Consider the following 16,945-nt stretch of genomic DNA (forward strand, 5'->3'; position numbering starts at 1 on the left):
AGAAGGGGAGGGGGGGTGCAGCCACAGCAGCAACAGGCCTCTTTCATTGGGGGTCTCCAGACTCTCTGGTTGCACCCGAAATGGGAAGAGCTGAGGGAATTGTTAAGATGAGTAAGAATGATCTGGTTCAGGCGCAGCTACGCAGGGATGGTCACAGGAGGGTGACCAGCACTGGCCAGAGCCACAGTTCCGTGATGAGAAGGACAAAGCCACACACGATGGGGGGGATGTGTTAATGAAAAGCCGGCCAACGTTTTATTGGGGTCTGAAGGCAAATACCTCTCACAGCTGGAGCCTCCTCATTGGCAAGGAGGAATGGCATGAAGGGCCCCTCCGGGCAACGAAGCAAGCTCCCAACACACAATGCAGAACGCCAATTACGTTTTCTCGGTGTGTCTTTAATTCTGAGGTAAAACTTTTTTGGTTTTCCTGTAACGGATGCAGGGCACCAACTCAGCACCGGCCACACACGGATAGGGGGCATGGCACTCCCGCACCCCATGGCTGCCCTTCTCAGAGCAATACAAATGTTGTTTGCCCGCCCACCCAGTCGGTCAGCAAAGGGCATTTTCGCCACCAGAGCTTTCTACTCTCTAGGTTAAACCCCACTGGCTGGGCAATGCTTTCTCTCCTTCTCTATCGGCTATCCTAAAGAGGCATGTTTTAAACAGCAGCAATTTTCTCCTCACTACAGCAGCTCCACCAAACCCATCACACCTCTCCTGAGGCCTAAGCAGCCTCTAGGACTTTCATTTTCTAACCATGCCCCCCTCCCTCCTTACAATAGAAGAGCCAAGCACCCCTCTTCCTAATCCTCTCCCCAAAGAATGCCGAATGTGGGCACCCATTCTTCCCTCCTCCCCACCCCCAGGCTGCCCTTTGACGACTTTCCCCATCCTCAAATTCCTGCTTCTGTTTGGGTAGCTAATGCAAGGCACCAGATCGAATCCGGTGTTGGAGACACTTCTGGACAGCAAGGGAAAGGCAGTAGAGGCAAGGCTCATGGCAGCCCCCCTACCTTTGCCAATCCTCGCCTCCAGCCACCCATCTGCCTGTGCACAGAAATACTGTCAGTGGGGGGAAAGTCCTTTTTCATTTTTTTTTGCCTCTTAAAGGGCCAGTGGCACAGATGGGAGAGGTAGGACAGTCTCTTAAATAGTAGGTCTGCTACATCACTGCTAAAGAAATATATATATATAAAAACGAGAGGCTGGTGGCTCTTATTTCTCCCTTTCTGCTTATCACCACTGCCTACTACACCAGGAACTAGTTTGCGGCCGCAGAGATTCCAGTTGGAGGCAGCCTAGTGCAAGCAGGCCAGCAGACAGAGAGTTATCAGCAACTGGAGTCCCAGGTTACTGCGAAGATAGGGGCCGCCCCCAGGAGGGTTCAGCTGCTCCTTGCATCCTTTCCCGTGCCATCCCTGGTAACAGTGGCACTGGAAGTGGGCCTTGAGGAAGGCAGTGTCATCCTGAGAGAAGTTCCCTGTGGGCTCAAACAGCGGCTTGCCCTGCCCAGGAGCGTTGCGGTGGATCTCGAAGCTGGCTGGGTTGAGATGCAAGAAGACATCGGCGTTGCTGAAAATGCGCCGGCAGCGCCCGTGGCCGCTGCACAGAGTGTGGCTGCAGAGTTCGGCAGCTGTGGTCACATTGACGATGTAACGGCCAAGGCCCTCCTCTATGTAGTTTTTAATCAGCTGGCACGTTTCCTGCAGAGGAGAGGATTCAAAATTAGCAACAGGAACTGGGAGACCAGCAGCTACAGCCAGAAGGTGAGATTTTGCTCTTACTGGATCCTGGATGCAAGAAGGCCCAATGGAAGCATCCATCCATCCAGGGTATCCTACAATACAGATGTTTATAGATTTCTGAGCCAAAATACATGCATGTCTATCTGAGAGTAAATTCCATTTAGTTCCGTGGAGCTTACTTCTTGGTTAGCATGCATAGGGTTTCTGCCTTGGTCAGTATTTTCCCCTTTCTTAAACCCTAATAATACATATCAATCTCTGTTATTTACACTGAAAGCAGTTGTTGCCCATTATGTACTCTGGACACCAAAGGGGTGTCTCTCTATGCTTCCATCTCTGTAGGAAATGATGCATATGCTTGGTATCAACACTGGAATGGCAACTAGTTGAATTCAATACAAGGAAGTGCCAAGGAGGCCTTTGGTGGGGATCATGGCCCCTTGGACGAAGTAGCAAAGCTCCAAGGAAGAGTGTATTTGTACCCCTCAAAGCAAAAAGTCATTAGTAGTCAAAAGCCACCCTTCTCCCTCTAGTATCAGGTGGTCGTTGCATTGACAGTATCTCTCTCTCTCTCTCTCTCTCTCTATCTATCTATCTATCTATCATCTATCTATGTGTGTGTGTGTGTGTGTGTGTGTGTGTGTGTGTGTGTGTGTATATCTATGTATTGGTTAAAACAATAAACAGTGCAGCATGTAACAAGCAACACAGGATCTGGGATTGAAAATAAAGCAATGGCAGTAAAGAGAAACAATACCAGCCATAATGTAATAAAAGCGAGATCTTTTCAGGGAGACGTGAAATAGCCACTCCCTTGGGAGTCACGAGTTGCCAGGGGACCACAATTTGCACTTGACCTATTAATAAAGCTTACAAACAGAATCATGTCAAATTTATCATGTCTTGCCATGCCTCTTACTGCTCTATGGTGGTTAGTTAGGTATCCAGAAAGGACAATGTCCCACACCTGAGACCACCAGCGTTCCCTAGAGGGCCTTTCTGAGATTTTCTAGCATTCAGCAACCTCCAGGCATTGCCAGTATCTTTGTCAACACATGCCTCTTCCCATATGTCCCCTGACAGCCCACCAAAAAGAGGCTGTGCTGATGCTGAGCTGCGAAACCGAACAAATTACAGAAGTAGCCCCACTAAGAGGGCTGCCTGTTGAATTAAGACAGGACCCGACATGCTCTTGGCAGGAGTGAGATCGAAGAGCCGTTTTATCTGAAAGAAGACCCCTCTAGGCTTGTCTCTCTGGGGCTGGTGCGGAAACATACATACCCGACTTCTAGTGTTCTCTGCATCTCCCCAGAAGATCGCACCAGCTACCCCCAGAGCAGCACTCTCACCAATGGTGGAGATCAAGTCTTTCTGTAATGAAACATCCAGGTAGGTCCACAATTAGTAAAGATACAGAGTATTAGGAGATTTGTAGGATACTCTCTAGCTCAAGAATGGATAGAAGCTGTTCCCGTTGCTGTATTATGACTGTTCCTTATTATATAGTAAAAGGAGTGCCTTTTAACACCAGTTTCAGCCTTATGGTGGAGAGAAAGGACAATTCACCCTTCAAAATACACATTGTCAGATAAAAGCAACAGTCCAGTCAAAGGCAACTATGGGGTTGCGGCGCTCATCTCACTTTCAGGCAGAGGGAGCCGGCGCATGCCCACAGACAGCTTTCCATGTCATATGGCCAGCATGACGAAACCACTTCTGGTGCAATGGAACACCATGACGGAAACCAGAGTGCATGGAAACACCGCTTACCTTCCCACCACAGCAGTACCTATTTATCTACTCACACTGGTGTGCTTTCAAATGGCTAGGTTGGCAGGAGCTGGGACAGAGCCCGGGAGCCACCACCAACTTTCTAATTGGCAAGCCCAAGATGCTCAGTGGTTTAGACCACAGCGCCACCTGCGTCCCATGGAAGTAATCTGTTAGGGCCACACACTTGCAGTGGGCAGGGCCAGAACCTCTCTAAACGCAGTCTCTCAAGAATCTGAAGATACAGAAAGAGTGTAAGGTGGTATATTATCTTAAGTTAAAATCATCGCCACCTCTTACATTTGCCATCCGTCAATGTACACGCACCACACACCAAAACAGGTGTCACCTGGTGTTGGTAGGCCAGGAAGTTCCACAAAGGATTGGGAATGCCCCGCCACCTGAAAATCTGGAGAGTGGCTGCCAGCTCATGTAGGCAGTACTAATTACATGGAGGATTTACCTTCATTCAACAAGCACTTCCCAATGCAACATGGGCAAGTTCAGGGACACAGTGAGACATGCACAAGGTCCTTGGAGGCAGGGCTTGTCCCCATCCTCACTTTCAGCATCTACATTTTCAGGCAGATGTGTGAACATGCCTCCGGTAGACTACAGACAACCAGGACAAATCATGCTACATAGAATGCAGAGATCAACCCCACAGCTGAAGGGGGTGGGTGAGGAGTGGAACTGCAATTTGTATTCTATGGATGAATAGGCCTTTTAGGCATGTATGGTTAAAGCTGCCATTTTATTATCAATGACTGTTGCCGAGCAAGAAGGAGCAACAACTCCTTTTTTAAACTATAAAACTTGGGTGTTACTACCCCTTGCCTAAACATGTCTGAAGTTTGTCATTTTAATTAGCGTTTTCACTTACACTGCTTACTTTCAGAGCACCCTCTAGTTAATCTGAATGATTCCTAAGTAGCAGGGATCAAAACCTTCATTCACTAACTTCCACTCTATCCATGGGGAAAGTCAGCCACATAACGAGCAAGGGTTGCATTTTTGAGGCTCAAGAACTCGCCACTGGCCACAGATTTCCCCCTCTCAAAATGCTCAGCTATAAAGTTGCTCTTGCCTTTGGTTAGAGGTAGAGCATGAAACCAAGTTAGGATCTCAAAAGAGAGAAAGACCAAGGTGCATGCATGTATCATGCCCAGCTCTGCTTCTCCAAACAGCAGATCTGCAAGGTGCAAACTTATGAAAGTAGCTTACAAGGTAATTGCAACTGCTGACATAGATGCCAACTCTCTGGGGCCCTGGGTGCCCGAGCAACCACAAAATTCCCCTTGAAGGGGCCGGAAGCCCACAAATTTCAATGCCAGGGCCATGCACACTGCACGGCACCCATGTCCCCGGGCACTTATGGTTGCGGGGTCAAGTTGGCACTCTTGATTGCTGAAGTCCAGTTGTGTAAGGCCAGCTGCAAATTCTGTTTCGGAAACTTCCCCCACCCCAGCCAAGGCAAGATAGAAGCGGTTGGGTCTTGAATTCATCACAGAGCCCAGTGATCTTTGATAGATGTGCAAGGTCAGAAACTCTGGAAGGAAATCCCCCACCCTGAAGCTTAAGTGCCTTTCCTATTGTAAGTAGCAAACTCAAAAGTGATGGGTCCCTTCATGGTAGTCCCAGCCACACACCTTCTAAGATTATACAACAATCTTCTAATTATAAAATAACAATAACTGGGGATGTGTTGCAATAAAACGCTTTCCAGCTAAATCTACTGTTTTCTGTACACATACTACTAGGGAAATGATTTGGAGTGCTCCAATATCTTTCAGAGTAACTTATGTTGTGTTTTTTCATAAAGTTTCATTACATGTAACATAACTTGTACACCATTCTCTTGAAACCCAGGCATCTTGTGTTTTTGGTGTTCCTAAATGCTTAGCTTCGGAGCATAGTAGCTAAAAAAGCTTCCCTTTCATGCTGATCATGTGTCTTAAGGTCACTGGAGACTCTTCTGCAGAAAGAGTAATGAGCCTTTGATCCCCCACCCCACCCCAAGGCCCCACATCACTAACACTACATCGCTGACTGCTGCTTCCTGTAAGTCCAGCTAGGATAGGGAATTTTTTTTCCCTATATGAGGGAAATAGAAATCACACTGCAATGGATTACTGATTACGATACAGTTACAGAGACCAACTACCCCAGAAAGCTTTCGCTCCCAAGTTGTGTGGGCCAAGGCAGAAGACAGAAGATACTGCATTTTTGCCTATGGACAAGCCAGTCACATCTTCAGTGGTGCTCAGAGCTTGGGGGCATCTGCATGATCCTGCATCTTACAGTGCCTGATACCCTCAGAAGTTACCTAGGGAAACTGCAGGAAGCAGAAGCAATGCAGCTTGGCTTTCAGCTCAAGAGCTCCACTCCAAAGGCTGTGGCACCATGGCAAAGGACTACTCTGACGTTGGCATGCCTGGATGCTCTTCAAGCCAACAGAACTTGGGTCAATAGACTATATCCCCTTACCGACCCTGTGTGCTTCAATGCACCAGAACTAAGCCCACCCACAGGAACAATCTGGAGTGTAACTTCCGACTTCTCCAGCTCAGTGGTCCCCAATGGGCTGGACATGTATCCAACCCAATGGCTCCCTATTCTTTAGGAAAGCCCTTGGCAAAATGCCAGACTAATGATTCTTTCTAGGAAAATTAAATGCCCATTAAGAACAGCACTGCTGCCACAGTCATGCAACTGATGAGGGAGACAGACAGAAGCAGCTGCCTCCTTCCCTCCTCACCCCCCCCAACCTAGGCTTCTTAAGTTTCCATTACACCACAAGTCAATTTGCTTAGGACCAAGATAAAGGAGAAGTCCTTCCCCACCTCCCATTGTACAGCAAATCCACAGGAACCGCAGCTCACATGTGCTTCCTGGGAGCAGTCCCAGCTAGGGTTGCCAGACTCAATAGAGGACAGGACTTCTGTGCCTTTAATTGCCCTGCTCTCTTTTGAGTCTGGAAACCTTAAAGAGAAACCAGCAAACCCTTTGTTTAATTTCCAAGCAAAGGGTCTGCTGGTTTCTCTTTAAGGTTTCCAGACTCAAAAGAGAGCAGGGCAATTAAAGGCACGGAAGTCCTGTCCTCTATTGAGTCTGGCAACGCTAGTCCCAGCCCACACAACTGTTGGAAAGTTAATTCAAGCTTCTGATAAGCAGCCTTTATCTGATCATGCTGATCAGTTATTACCACAAACTAATGCTTCTCAGTTATTGCTATAACAGGTCTGAACAATGTTTGACCCAGGAAGGCAAAAGCAGCTCACCAGCTAGGTATTGGTGGCCAGCTAAGTGCTGTATAGCCTCTCACCCTAGCCCCCTTGTTTCAGTCTCAGACAGGCAGCACACCAGAAAGTTTATTACACCCCTGGAGAGTGCCATACATTGCTGGTGGATTACCTTTTGGGAGGGTGGATCACAAGCTGGGCTGACCTGTCCTTCAGATTGCTGCTCTACATGGAACAGATATCCAACCCCAATGGCCCTGGATTCTTGGCTATTTCCCAGTTCCAACAGAGTAACATTTACCAGACAGGAAAGGCTTTCTTACCTCGCTTAGGACATTCTGTGTGCGTATATAGGTGGGCCTGGTGTAGACAAAGACTGGTAGGCTATAGTTATCATGGTGCTGCTGGGAGATGCGAAGGGCCTCTCCTACCCGAGACCTCACAAACTTGCGGCCATTTGTGTTGTTGGCCAGCACCTGCTCCAGGTAGATGGAAGGGTAAAGGGCAGTGCTCTCCTTCCAGAGCCAGAAAAGATGGTCGTTGCGTGACTTCTCCACATCTGGGCAGCACCCTGTGTAGCTGTCCTGGTTCTTACTGTAGTCGTGGTTGTAGCAGTCGGGGAAGAGGTAGAAGCCCCACAGCTGCCGGGGGCGATAGTACTTGGCGTATCTCAAGGTCTCGCTCATAAACTCACGGGCATACGACTCAAATTCATACTGAGCCTCCTTCTTCACCTGGTCCTCCAGCAGTTGAGGCTGCCGAGCCTTCACAAGTAAACGGGAGACATTGCGGTAGATGTCTTTTGTCTGCCAGTTCCGGACCCAGATGGGTCTCCACTCTTCCCAGTCGATCACAGCCAGCCCTTCCTTTGTCTCAGTGCGGATGTATTTCCTAATACTAGACTCCAGCTGGTTCCGATGCTGCTGTAAATTGCTCTTTTGGGGGACACCCCCATTCACAGCCTTCCCCCCATCATAGTAAGGATAGAGGCCCAGGCGCTCCTTATAGAAAATGGTCAAGTTCTGGTCCACAAAAAGTTCATTGGGCGAGGCGTGAACGTCAAAGATGCTGAGATCTGGCTGGACACCATAGCGAGGCTTGCATTCCTCGGTTGGAGCATTCCAAGCCACAATGAAAGGCCTGCGGGTGAGAATGGGGGTGAAGGCGGGCTTCTCTTCGTCCTGTCCAGGGGCGCCAGCCACAACCAGGAACACAAGCCAAGTCACTTCCAGCACAGAGCCTCCCCGCATCCTCTCCAAGTGGTTTGGGGACAAGGTGGTGGCAGGTTGCAGGCAGAGCAAAGGCCTGCAAAAGAAGACACAAGAAGAGCAGAGAAATGTGTGGTTATGCTAAAGTAAGGGAAAGGAATCACACTTTTTGACCAGGCACAAGCTCCTTGGTACAACAGTATAAGCTAAAGGCGGCCATTTGAAATGCTTCTTTGGAAACAAAGGGGGAAAAGAATTCCTCAACCAGAACTTTTATCTCTCTGTTTCGATCAGTAAAACTCCTCCCTCCACTAGTCTTTATCTACTCAGAAGGTGGGAGCTAATTGGGAATTGAAACACACCTCATCTGGTATACAATGACTGCGGCAGTGTTCAGAATTTAGCTATTATTGTTAAGATTCCAACCCCCTTTTTTAAAAACTGTGGCATCTCAACAGGCAACATGCTTTTATTTTCCGACTACGGTACTAGTTCCCAGAGCGATGTCTGCAATCTGGCGTAACCCACCATCTGCTACAGGCCTGAGAGTTGGAAAAGTCTACAGAGTCTGGCAAAAGCATGGCAGGCACAATCAAATAAACAGCAGCGGAGAGCAAAGCAAAACCTGGCAGAGAGGTTCTCAGAGCCTCAAGAATCAGCATGCAGGGACACATGTGCCCAGAAAACCAGCCGCCTGTTTATTTAGCGGCTTCAGGCCTGCCAGCACTACAGAGATACTTCCTAGACAGGGCAGTTCTTAAGGAGAACCTTCCTGCTTTCTTTTCCCTGAAGTCCTGTCGTCAGCATAACCCTATACTAACTGGGGTACCTAGAGGGAGAAAGGGCCATTATACAAGCATACAGATTGTACAAAAGCACCATTGGCCTCAGGAGGAAAATGGGGCAAGTAAACAGAGAAGTTAGCCCATCACAACCCTGGCAATTGAAAGCTTTTCACTAAGGAAGCCAAGCAAGGGAGACCTCAGCTTTCTTTGATGGCCCTTATCACTACTGCTGAAAGAGAGTCCAGGAGCTATGTTAAAAGAACTGTATTTAAAGCCTTCCCCAGCAAAGGATGGGGGATATCAGAACACTTTCTTAAATTTATACTAAAATGCCTACCTTCCTAACATGAAATTCAATAAAGTCTCTTTCAACACATCAACAAAATCAACACCATTTTAATATTTTTTAAAAAGAAAGTCATTCTTTGTTCTTAAATTTTTGCTTCCCCATTATACACTCTTAACATCTTGCTGATGAGGAACAACATAGCTTCTAAAGTTTTGGGGTCCTCCCCACACAGAAAAGTTCACAAGGTGAACTATTTGGTGGAAAGAAAGAATCCCTATCAAACAGCATTTGAGAGGAAAGAGTTGTGGGGAAATGTGGATGTCAGCAACTGAACTAACAGAGTCACTTTTGAAAAGAAGAAGAAGAATAGCTTTAAAGACTGTTACTGCAGCAATCGGACAACGCTAGAAGAACAGGCTGCAGCAAAAAGTGGGAAAACTTAGCTAAAAAAGAAAAGAAAATCAAGACCCAAGTAGTTACTGAAGCCGGGTCAGCAGAACAGATGGAAGAGCACTTCCACGTGCTAACGCATACACCAAGTCAAATATCCCGAGTTCCGAGCGAGCGTGATCTTTCCAGCAAAAAAATCTGCCCACTAAAGTAAGTAGCTTGAAACCGGGATGTTCAGCCAAAATGCAAACCAGAATCACTCGCCACAAAATATTCAAGCGGTGCACATAGGAAGGGGCCGGAAGAAATAAGTTCAAGCGAGAGAGAAAACGATATTTTCCATTCACTGGCTCGGCTTCCTCAAAAGGGCATTTCATCAACTAGGAGGCTTGCCAAACCAAGCAGGGAAAGCGATCTGCAGTCTTGCAGAAAAACTTATCCCTGCACAGATGCGCTAGGGGACCCGAGAGAGGAACAGCTAAGCAGAAAGAAAGTACTTTAGGAAAAACCACACTAAACACACACACACACCTCCTCCTCCTCTCCGATTCCCTGCTCAACTTCAGACACTCCTTGCCAGCCAACTCTAAACCAGCCCTGAGGGCTCTTCATTGTCCTACAGTTCTGGGGCGGGGGGGGGGGCGAAAAAGCTCTCTGGGTCTCCCGCTGTGCGAACTCACCTGGATACTTAACTTATCACCCCCCTTGCCAGCTTAAGCAATATATCCTCCTGGGCGCAGAGCAGCCTCTACTTAAAGGGCACATGAGCCCAGTACCACCCACCCGCTTCTCCGGCAAGTCCGCTTCTCCCTTAAAAGATCAGAGCGAAGGACAGCCCATTGCCGATTTGAGTAAAGGGGGAGAAGTGGCACGCCATGGAACAAGCCTTCTGCGGACTTTTGGGCGAGCAGCAAGAACCGAGAAAGACGTTTGAGAGCTGATATCCCTGCACACTTTGCTTTTGCTACGCTCGGGTGCAAATGGCGTTATTTCCGCCGCCCCCTCAGTGCTGTCCGGGGCGAGTGCTCCCCCTCCTAGCGGAGCCACTTGGTACAATCCAGCTGCTTTCCGTGTGCCAAGTGTGGCTTTGCCTCTTAAAGGGAAGCGAACATCTCAGCAGTCTGGTGGAATGTAATATGGTAGTAGGCGAGATGCCAGCAAGTTCGCAGACCCCGGTGAGCAAAGGCGGTTTCAGTCGCCCCCCACCCCGGCCGCCCCCAGCCTCTACAGAAAAAGGCGATGTGCTTATGGAGGAGTGGGGCGTGAGTTGCCAGCCATTCAGAGCGCTTCTTCGCAAGGGGATGCTCATTCGGGATCAGGAAGGCCAACTTGGCTCTGCGACCGAGGGCGCCCAGGGCCATGGGTGCCATGCAGTGTGCACTGAAATCTGAGGGGGCCCGGCCCCTTCATGAGGAACTTTGTGGGCTCTCAGGCACCCAGGGCCTCTGGGAGGTGGCACCTATGCTCGGGACTTTATTCAAGGTAGAAATTGCCAGGGCTCTGCCCTGGAACTCATTTCCAGCACAGTACCAGAGGCATGTGCAGAGTGCCCTTCCTTCAAAACTCAGCATGCTCACAGCAACCCCACACCGTGCATATGATTAGAAAATAAAGCTCCTCAATCAAAGGGTGCAACAATTTATATCAGGAGTCCCCAAACTAAGGCCCGGGAGCCGGATGCGGCCCAATCGCCTTCTCAATCTGGCCCGCGGACGGTCTGGGAATCAGCATGTTTTTACATGAGTAGAATGTGTTCTTTTATTTAAAATGCATCTCTGGGTTATTTGTGGGGCACAGGAATTCATTCATCCCCCCCCCCAAATATAGTCCGGCCCCCCACAAGGTCTGAGGGACAGTGGACCGGCCCCCTGCTGAAAACGTTTGCTGACCCCTGATTTATATCAAGGTCAGCCAGCATAGTGCCCTTGATATGCTGCTGGACTACAACTCCCATCAGATTTGGCAAGTTCGTGCGGCCAGTGATCAGGCATGGCAGGAGTTGTAGTTCAAGGTTGGGAGAGCACAATGTTGGCTGCCCCTGGTTCATATCATTTATGTACACTTACTGTATATGAAAGGTTTAGAGTGCAGGAAGCTTTACATACATCGTGCGTACAGCAGCCCAGCAAGGTACATCTGTTATACAGTATTATCCTCATTTTTGCATATCACAGAGTGAAGAGACTGAGAGATGGTCATATAGTGAGTTCTTGGAGAGGAGAGATTTGAGTTGGGGACTTTTCTGATTCTGAGCTTGGTTGCAGGAACTGTGCCACACTAATTCTAGGCAGGCCTGAACCCCATCACCCCTCTTTTTAGCAATTAAGTGCTGGAAATGTTGTAGGCAACAAATGCTCTCTTCATTTTATCTATGTGCCCCCCAATACCTCCTGAAGTTGCCCCCTTTATTCCATCCCATCAGAGTTCCTGTTCATTTCTGCCTTATTTTCTCTGCTGAATAAAGTGTTTTTTCTTTCTTTCTATGTAGTTTCAGAACAATGGCAAGAGGCAGTATTTTATATGATCAAAATTGTTTGTTTGTTTGTTTGTTTTAAAGTAACCATCTTTCCTGTTTGCATGGCTTGGCATAGAAAAGTAAGCCTCAGCCCTTCCCCAAAACTGGCTCTATAATGAAGTGGAGGTGGGGTAGTACTGGAGTTCATGAGAAAACTTTCTGAGAAGGAGAAACTGTAAAGGGGGGTAATGGAGACTCCTGGCTGGCTATTTCTGAGCTTCATTAATCCAAAATTATGGGGTTCATAGTTAATGAAGTCTTATTTCTGGCTTCCCAAGGAGCTTTGGGCGAGAACTGTTCTATAAGAGCTTTTTCCCCAAACAAAAACTTCTGAAGGCGAAACAAGTTGTGGCCACCCTCCTTCCCACACCATCCCTCTCAGTGGCAATTGGTATAAGGATTGACTTGGGAGCACTGGCTCTATTATCAAGACCACAAAGCGGTTGTTATGTCCAGAGCTTGGAATCCCTCAGAGCAGTCATTTGATTATAGACTGCAGATAAGCATCTGCCGCAGGAGCAATCTGCCTTTCACTGAACAGCCATTGTCTTGTGAAGGAGAGTCTTCTTCCCAGGAATGTGCCTGTCGGGCTCACTGGGTGGCTCCCAGTATCCTGGCAACAGGGGGCATCATGCCAGTGCAGAATACCGCCATTGCAAACAATTAGCACGGACCTACTGGCCAGTGTTCTGGAGATTTTCCAAAGTGCCACTAGAAATTGGGAGAAAATGCAGCTCTTGAGGGCCAAGATGCCAAATAGTTGGGTTTTGTTCAACAATGAAGTTTGGCTCCTTTCCCCACATGCTGTCACCAGAACACATACTTCACCAGAAAGCATACCCAGGAGTCAATGGAGAGTGTCTCATTTTGGAAGCCCAGGAAAAATGCTGCAAGGGGTTAAGTGACACCAGCCTGATCAGGCCCAAGAGCATTCAGCTCTTCTCTTCTTGGCCAGTAAGACTTTGTTATCTGACCACTTCAATTTGATAGTATGACTGGGTGTGCATGGTTTGTTTGTTTTTAATCTGTTTGCAGGATGAGCATTTTTTTGGAACCCACTGTGTTGATTGAGTGGGAGCGTGACGGTGGACCCAGAACTTACCTCAGGTTTGACTCACAAGAACTGACGGGGCTGTGTGTGGTGGGGTTAACCCTGAAGTAATGACATAAAGTGGGATTGCTCCCTTGGGAAGTGATAAAGGACACTGCCAGTTAGGAATGGGAATTATTGGCCAGTGGCCAGGTCCTGTGGGAGAAATAGGTCTGTGGCCTGAGTGAGGGTAAGCCTGGTTCTGTTGGGGTTCCCCTGAGTGGGTATGGAAAACAGATTCTGACTTGCAGGGTGGGTCATGTTTGTTACTACTGGTTCTTCATTTGCTGTCTTTGACCCTAATCCCTGTGCCTCATGCACATTAATTGGGTGGTGGTGTGAAGATATGTCTTGGTTGGGTGTGTGGCAGGGAGCTACTATGATACTATCTCAGTTTTGGTGGTTGTGAGCAGGGTGAGCTACAGTTTAAGTGGAGAAGCTGATGATCATCTGGGGAAATGCTTGGTCTCTATGCCCTTTTTCTGGCACCTCCACTGCTTTTGGTTTCTTATCTGCTGGGTGTCCTGGTCTTGTGCTGCTTCTGCTGCTGTGTCAATCAATCACCTTGCTGCCCAGCAGTCTTCCTGAGCAAACTGGCGGAGGAGGCCTCTGCCATGGCCAATAGTTCTTTCTGGGTGACTTTAACACCTACACAAAGGTTGCTCTTGGGCCAGTTTGTGACTTTGTGACCTCTGTGGCAACCATGGGCTTCTCTTGAATGGTTGTTGGTCTGAAAGATCAAGCAGGACACATCCTGATTCCTGATGTAGTCTTTGCTCAGTGCAAAATGCATTCCTTTGTCATGGATAGGCCACCATCTAGTGAAGTTGGATTGGTGGGGGCAATTCCTCCCTGCAACTATGGTTATCCTTAAAATGGTCTGTCCTCAAGACTGAGGAGAGTCACTCTACTATGGAGAGACTTTGACTCCACAGTAGTTTCAGTTTCAGTGGAAGTGTCCAATGACACAACCTTCGATGTGTTGTAGAATCACTTTCAGACGATGTGGACACATGGCTTGCATCTTTCCTTTATATCTACAGTATGTGCCTTCTTGCCCTCTGTTCCTCTTGGCTTATTAAACCTAGCAGACTAAATTTAACTGGTTGGGTTTAGAGTGTGGTAAGCTCTTCTTGGGGATTTTTCTTTTTTGATTATGCAGCCTATGCGTTTTGTTGGATAATATTGTCTCCTGAGACAGAGGGATGCCAACCAATTGCTTGGGACATCCTAGAGTCAAAATGTATGTATGTATGTTGGGTGTGTGTGTGCTTTTTAAAAGAATTATTCCAGCTCAGTTTCCATCTGAAATCAAAAAGTTTCCTAAATCAACAGAAATCTCTACGAGAAACATTTAGGGCTTTTTAGTTTAGAGAAAGGGGAAGTAAGAGGGGGCAGGGTAGCAGCGCACAAGACTGGGCATGCTGTGAACAAACTGGATTGCAAAAAGTTTTTCTCCTCTTTCGTAACACTAGAACGCATGAGCATTCTGTGAAGCTGGGAGTGGAAGATTCAGGACAGAAAAATGTACTTCTTCACAGAGCACCTAACCATACTATGGAATTCACTCCCACAGGAGGCAGAGATGACCACCAATTTAGATGATTTTAAAAGAGGATTAGACAAATTTATGGAGGGTAAGGCTATCAATGGCTGCTGGGCACAATAGTTACGTTCTACTGTCACTGCTGGGGGAACAGCAAGTCTCTGAATGACAGCTGCTGGGAATCACAAATAGGGAGAGCCTGGGTCCTACTTTTGGGGTTCCCATAGGCATTTGGTTGACCAGGATGCTGAACTAGAAGGGCCGCCACTGACCTGAACCAGCAGGCTCTTTTTATGTTCAGGCACTGGATGCTGCTGAAGAGAGGAAGTCTGTGAGATTTGCCGCAAGCAATCTTATGCATAGCAGTGAGGCTGCATGCAGGCCAAGTTAATGGCACAGGAATTAGGAAAATAGGAAGCTGCCTCAGTCAGACCATTGGTCTATCTAGCTCAGTACTGTCTACACTGACTGGCAGCAACTCTCCTGGATTTAAGGCAAGAGTTTCTCCCAGCCCTTCCTGAATATGCCGGGGGTTGAACTTGCGGCCTTCTCCTTGAAAGGTAGGCGTTCTTCCCCTGAGCTATGGCCCTTCACCTGCTAGGGAAACAGGTGACAAGCAACCATGCTCCAGTGTCAGGTGCATTGTGTCATATTGGCACAATCAGAGAGAGGACCCACCGGAATTTTGCTTACCACGTTCCCTTACACTGTTCTCAGCCTCCTATTGGATTGTGAGGGGGCACTTCTCTGTGCTAATTAACCTCTGAGATTCTTTGTGGCATTTGACTTGTACACAATTGCCACCTTCCATGGGAGGAACAGGACTATTACACAGTTCAATGACATTTCTGGTTGTGTGTGGAGATACAGTATAGCCAGTCTGTCAGCAAACCAGCCTTTTTGTTGCTAGGTTTCACACCACGGCAGGAAAATCCAGCTTTTTATTTGGAGCAGCCAGATAACGCCAGGGAACGTCCGTTTCCTTCCTGCACAGGAAGTTCCTCCACCCAGGCATCATGGTAGAGGAAACCCCTGAGGGGGTTTGCCTCTGACAGGCTCAATTTTGTACGTCAAAGCTATACTTTCACCGTACACACAAAAAAACAAATTGCATCACCAGGTGTGGCCAAGAAAACAGCATGATGTCCAGAATGATGACAATGCTAATAAGGTTTCCTGATTCCTGGATCCCAACAGGGTACAGAGACATTTCTGCAAAGAGGCACAGCATATCCAAATAACTGGGAATTTCTACCACCTGTCCCTCTGGCAGTGCTTCTGTAACAGTGCGCTGGTACTTGGCGTTAATGCCTTCAATTTCGAGGTTCCCCAGTGTGGTGCCCATGGCATTCATGGCCCCTGAGCAGCATTCCTCTGATGCCCACGAAACCTCTGAGACTCCCCACCCACAGTCCTGTTGGTCAAGAGGCAGTGAGAGTGGTTAACTGTTTCCCCCCTTTGAAAAGTAGATACATCCGAAGGAGGAAGTTTGGACAAGTGACTCTCTTTCCCACTGCTGCTTTAAACCCTATGCTTTTCAAGATTCTACTGAATTAATTTGACCTTTTCACAGATTCCTTGGAAAAGCAGAGCGGTCATGTGCACAACTTCATTCTCCCTGTGTGTGTTGTGACTGATCCAGGGGAGAGAGGAGAGAAGTGATCAGAGGGGCAGCATCCACAGCACACATTCAAAAATCCTAATGTGCCCATGGGCTTTTAAAAAGTTGGCAACTCCTGCCTTAAAATTCAGTAGTAGAAATTCTGTTGTTGCTTTTTTTTAAAGCATACTGTGTGTGTTGCAGGTACACACACAGGTGGGATGGTAAACCAAACACAATACAGGAAGAACTGCTGATCAGTAAAAATAAAGGAAAACTCAGACCTGGAACCTCACATAAACTACTGTTTGTATTCTTCTGTGTTTCCTTTCCTTCTGACTTCTCTGTTTATAATCAAGCTTATGGCATAATGAATACGTTGGACCTACAAGACCCATTGCTGTTTTTGCTGTCAACAGGGTAAGATGGCGAACCCTCTAGAAATCTTTGTAAGAATCCCTAAGCTGAGAGATCTTGCAAAGTGTGCTTGCTGGTTGAGAGGCCTCAGTTGGACACCACAGACTGCCTAACCAGTGTTGCTGTCCCAACCCCCCACCCCACCCCAGCCACCTGTTCAGTCCGACCCCCAGTTCCTCTGCCTTATTCCAAAGCAGATCCGGGATGGGGGATGGGAAACCAAAGGGCAGCCCATCTGCAATCTGATCACAGCTCTCCCCTGCCCCCTCCCTCCTCTAGGAGGGGGGGAGGGCTGGCTAGATGGCTCCTCAAAGGACTGAGCCCTTTCCACTTCTTCAGAGGA

The 16,945-nt window shown here is 47.9% G+C and overlaps 1 protein-coding gene across 3 annotated transcripts; it reads right to left on the bottom strand.

The window, feature by feature from the left end:
- Nucleotides 1–228: 228 nt before the first annotated feature.
- HYAL2 (hyaluronidase 2) lies at nucleotides 229–10,377 on the bottom strand. Of its 3 annotated transcripts, none has more exons than XM_088662176.1 (4): nucleotides 10,218–10,377; nucleotides 7,086–8,067; nucleotides 3,032–3,121; nucleotides 229–1,708 (listed from the first exon to the last, which is right to left on the bottom strand). In XM_088662176.1, the coding sequence occupies exons 2-4, from the start codon at nucleotides 8,010–8,012 to the stop codon at nucleotides 1,304–1,306; spliced, it is 1,422 nt and encodes a 473-aa protein (XP_088518302.1). In that variant the 5' UTR covers nucleotides 8,013–8,067; nucleotides 10,218–10,377; the 3' UTR covers nucleotides 229–1,303. The 3 variants fall into 3 exon arrangements, with proteins under 3 accessions (XP_088518302.1, XP_034961934.1, XP_088518301.1); XM_035106043.3 differs by having other exon boundaries at nucleotides 10,115–10,227; XM_088662175.1 differs by having other exon boundaries at nucleotides 9,966–10,227.
- Between the last annotated feature and the right edge of the window lie 6,568 nt (nucleotides 10,378–16,945).

This window comes from Zootoca vivipara, chromosome 2 (genome assembly GCF_965207765.1).
Source record: "Zootoca vivipara chromosome 2, rZooViv2.hap1.1, whole genome shotgun sequence".
In the NCBI taxonomy this organism is placed as follows: Eukaryota; Metazoa; Chordata; class Lepidosauria; order Squamata; family Lacertidae; genus Zootoca; species Zootoca vivipara.

Coding starts and splice junctions, on each gene's coding strand:
- HYAL2 (XM_088662176.1), bottom strand. CDS start 8,012: ATGCGGGGAGGCTCTGTGCTGGAAGTGACTTGGCTTGTGTTCCTGGTT. Junction 3,122..7,085: donor CACAGAATGTCCTAAGCGAG/GTAAGAAAGCCT, acceptor GTTTCATTACAG/AAAGACTTGATCTCCACCAT. Junction 1,709..3,031: donor CAGAGAACACTAGAAGTCGG/GTATGTATGTTT, acceptor TCTCCTCTGCAG/GAAACGTGCCAGCTGATTAA.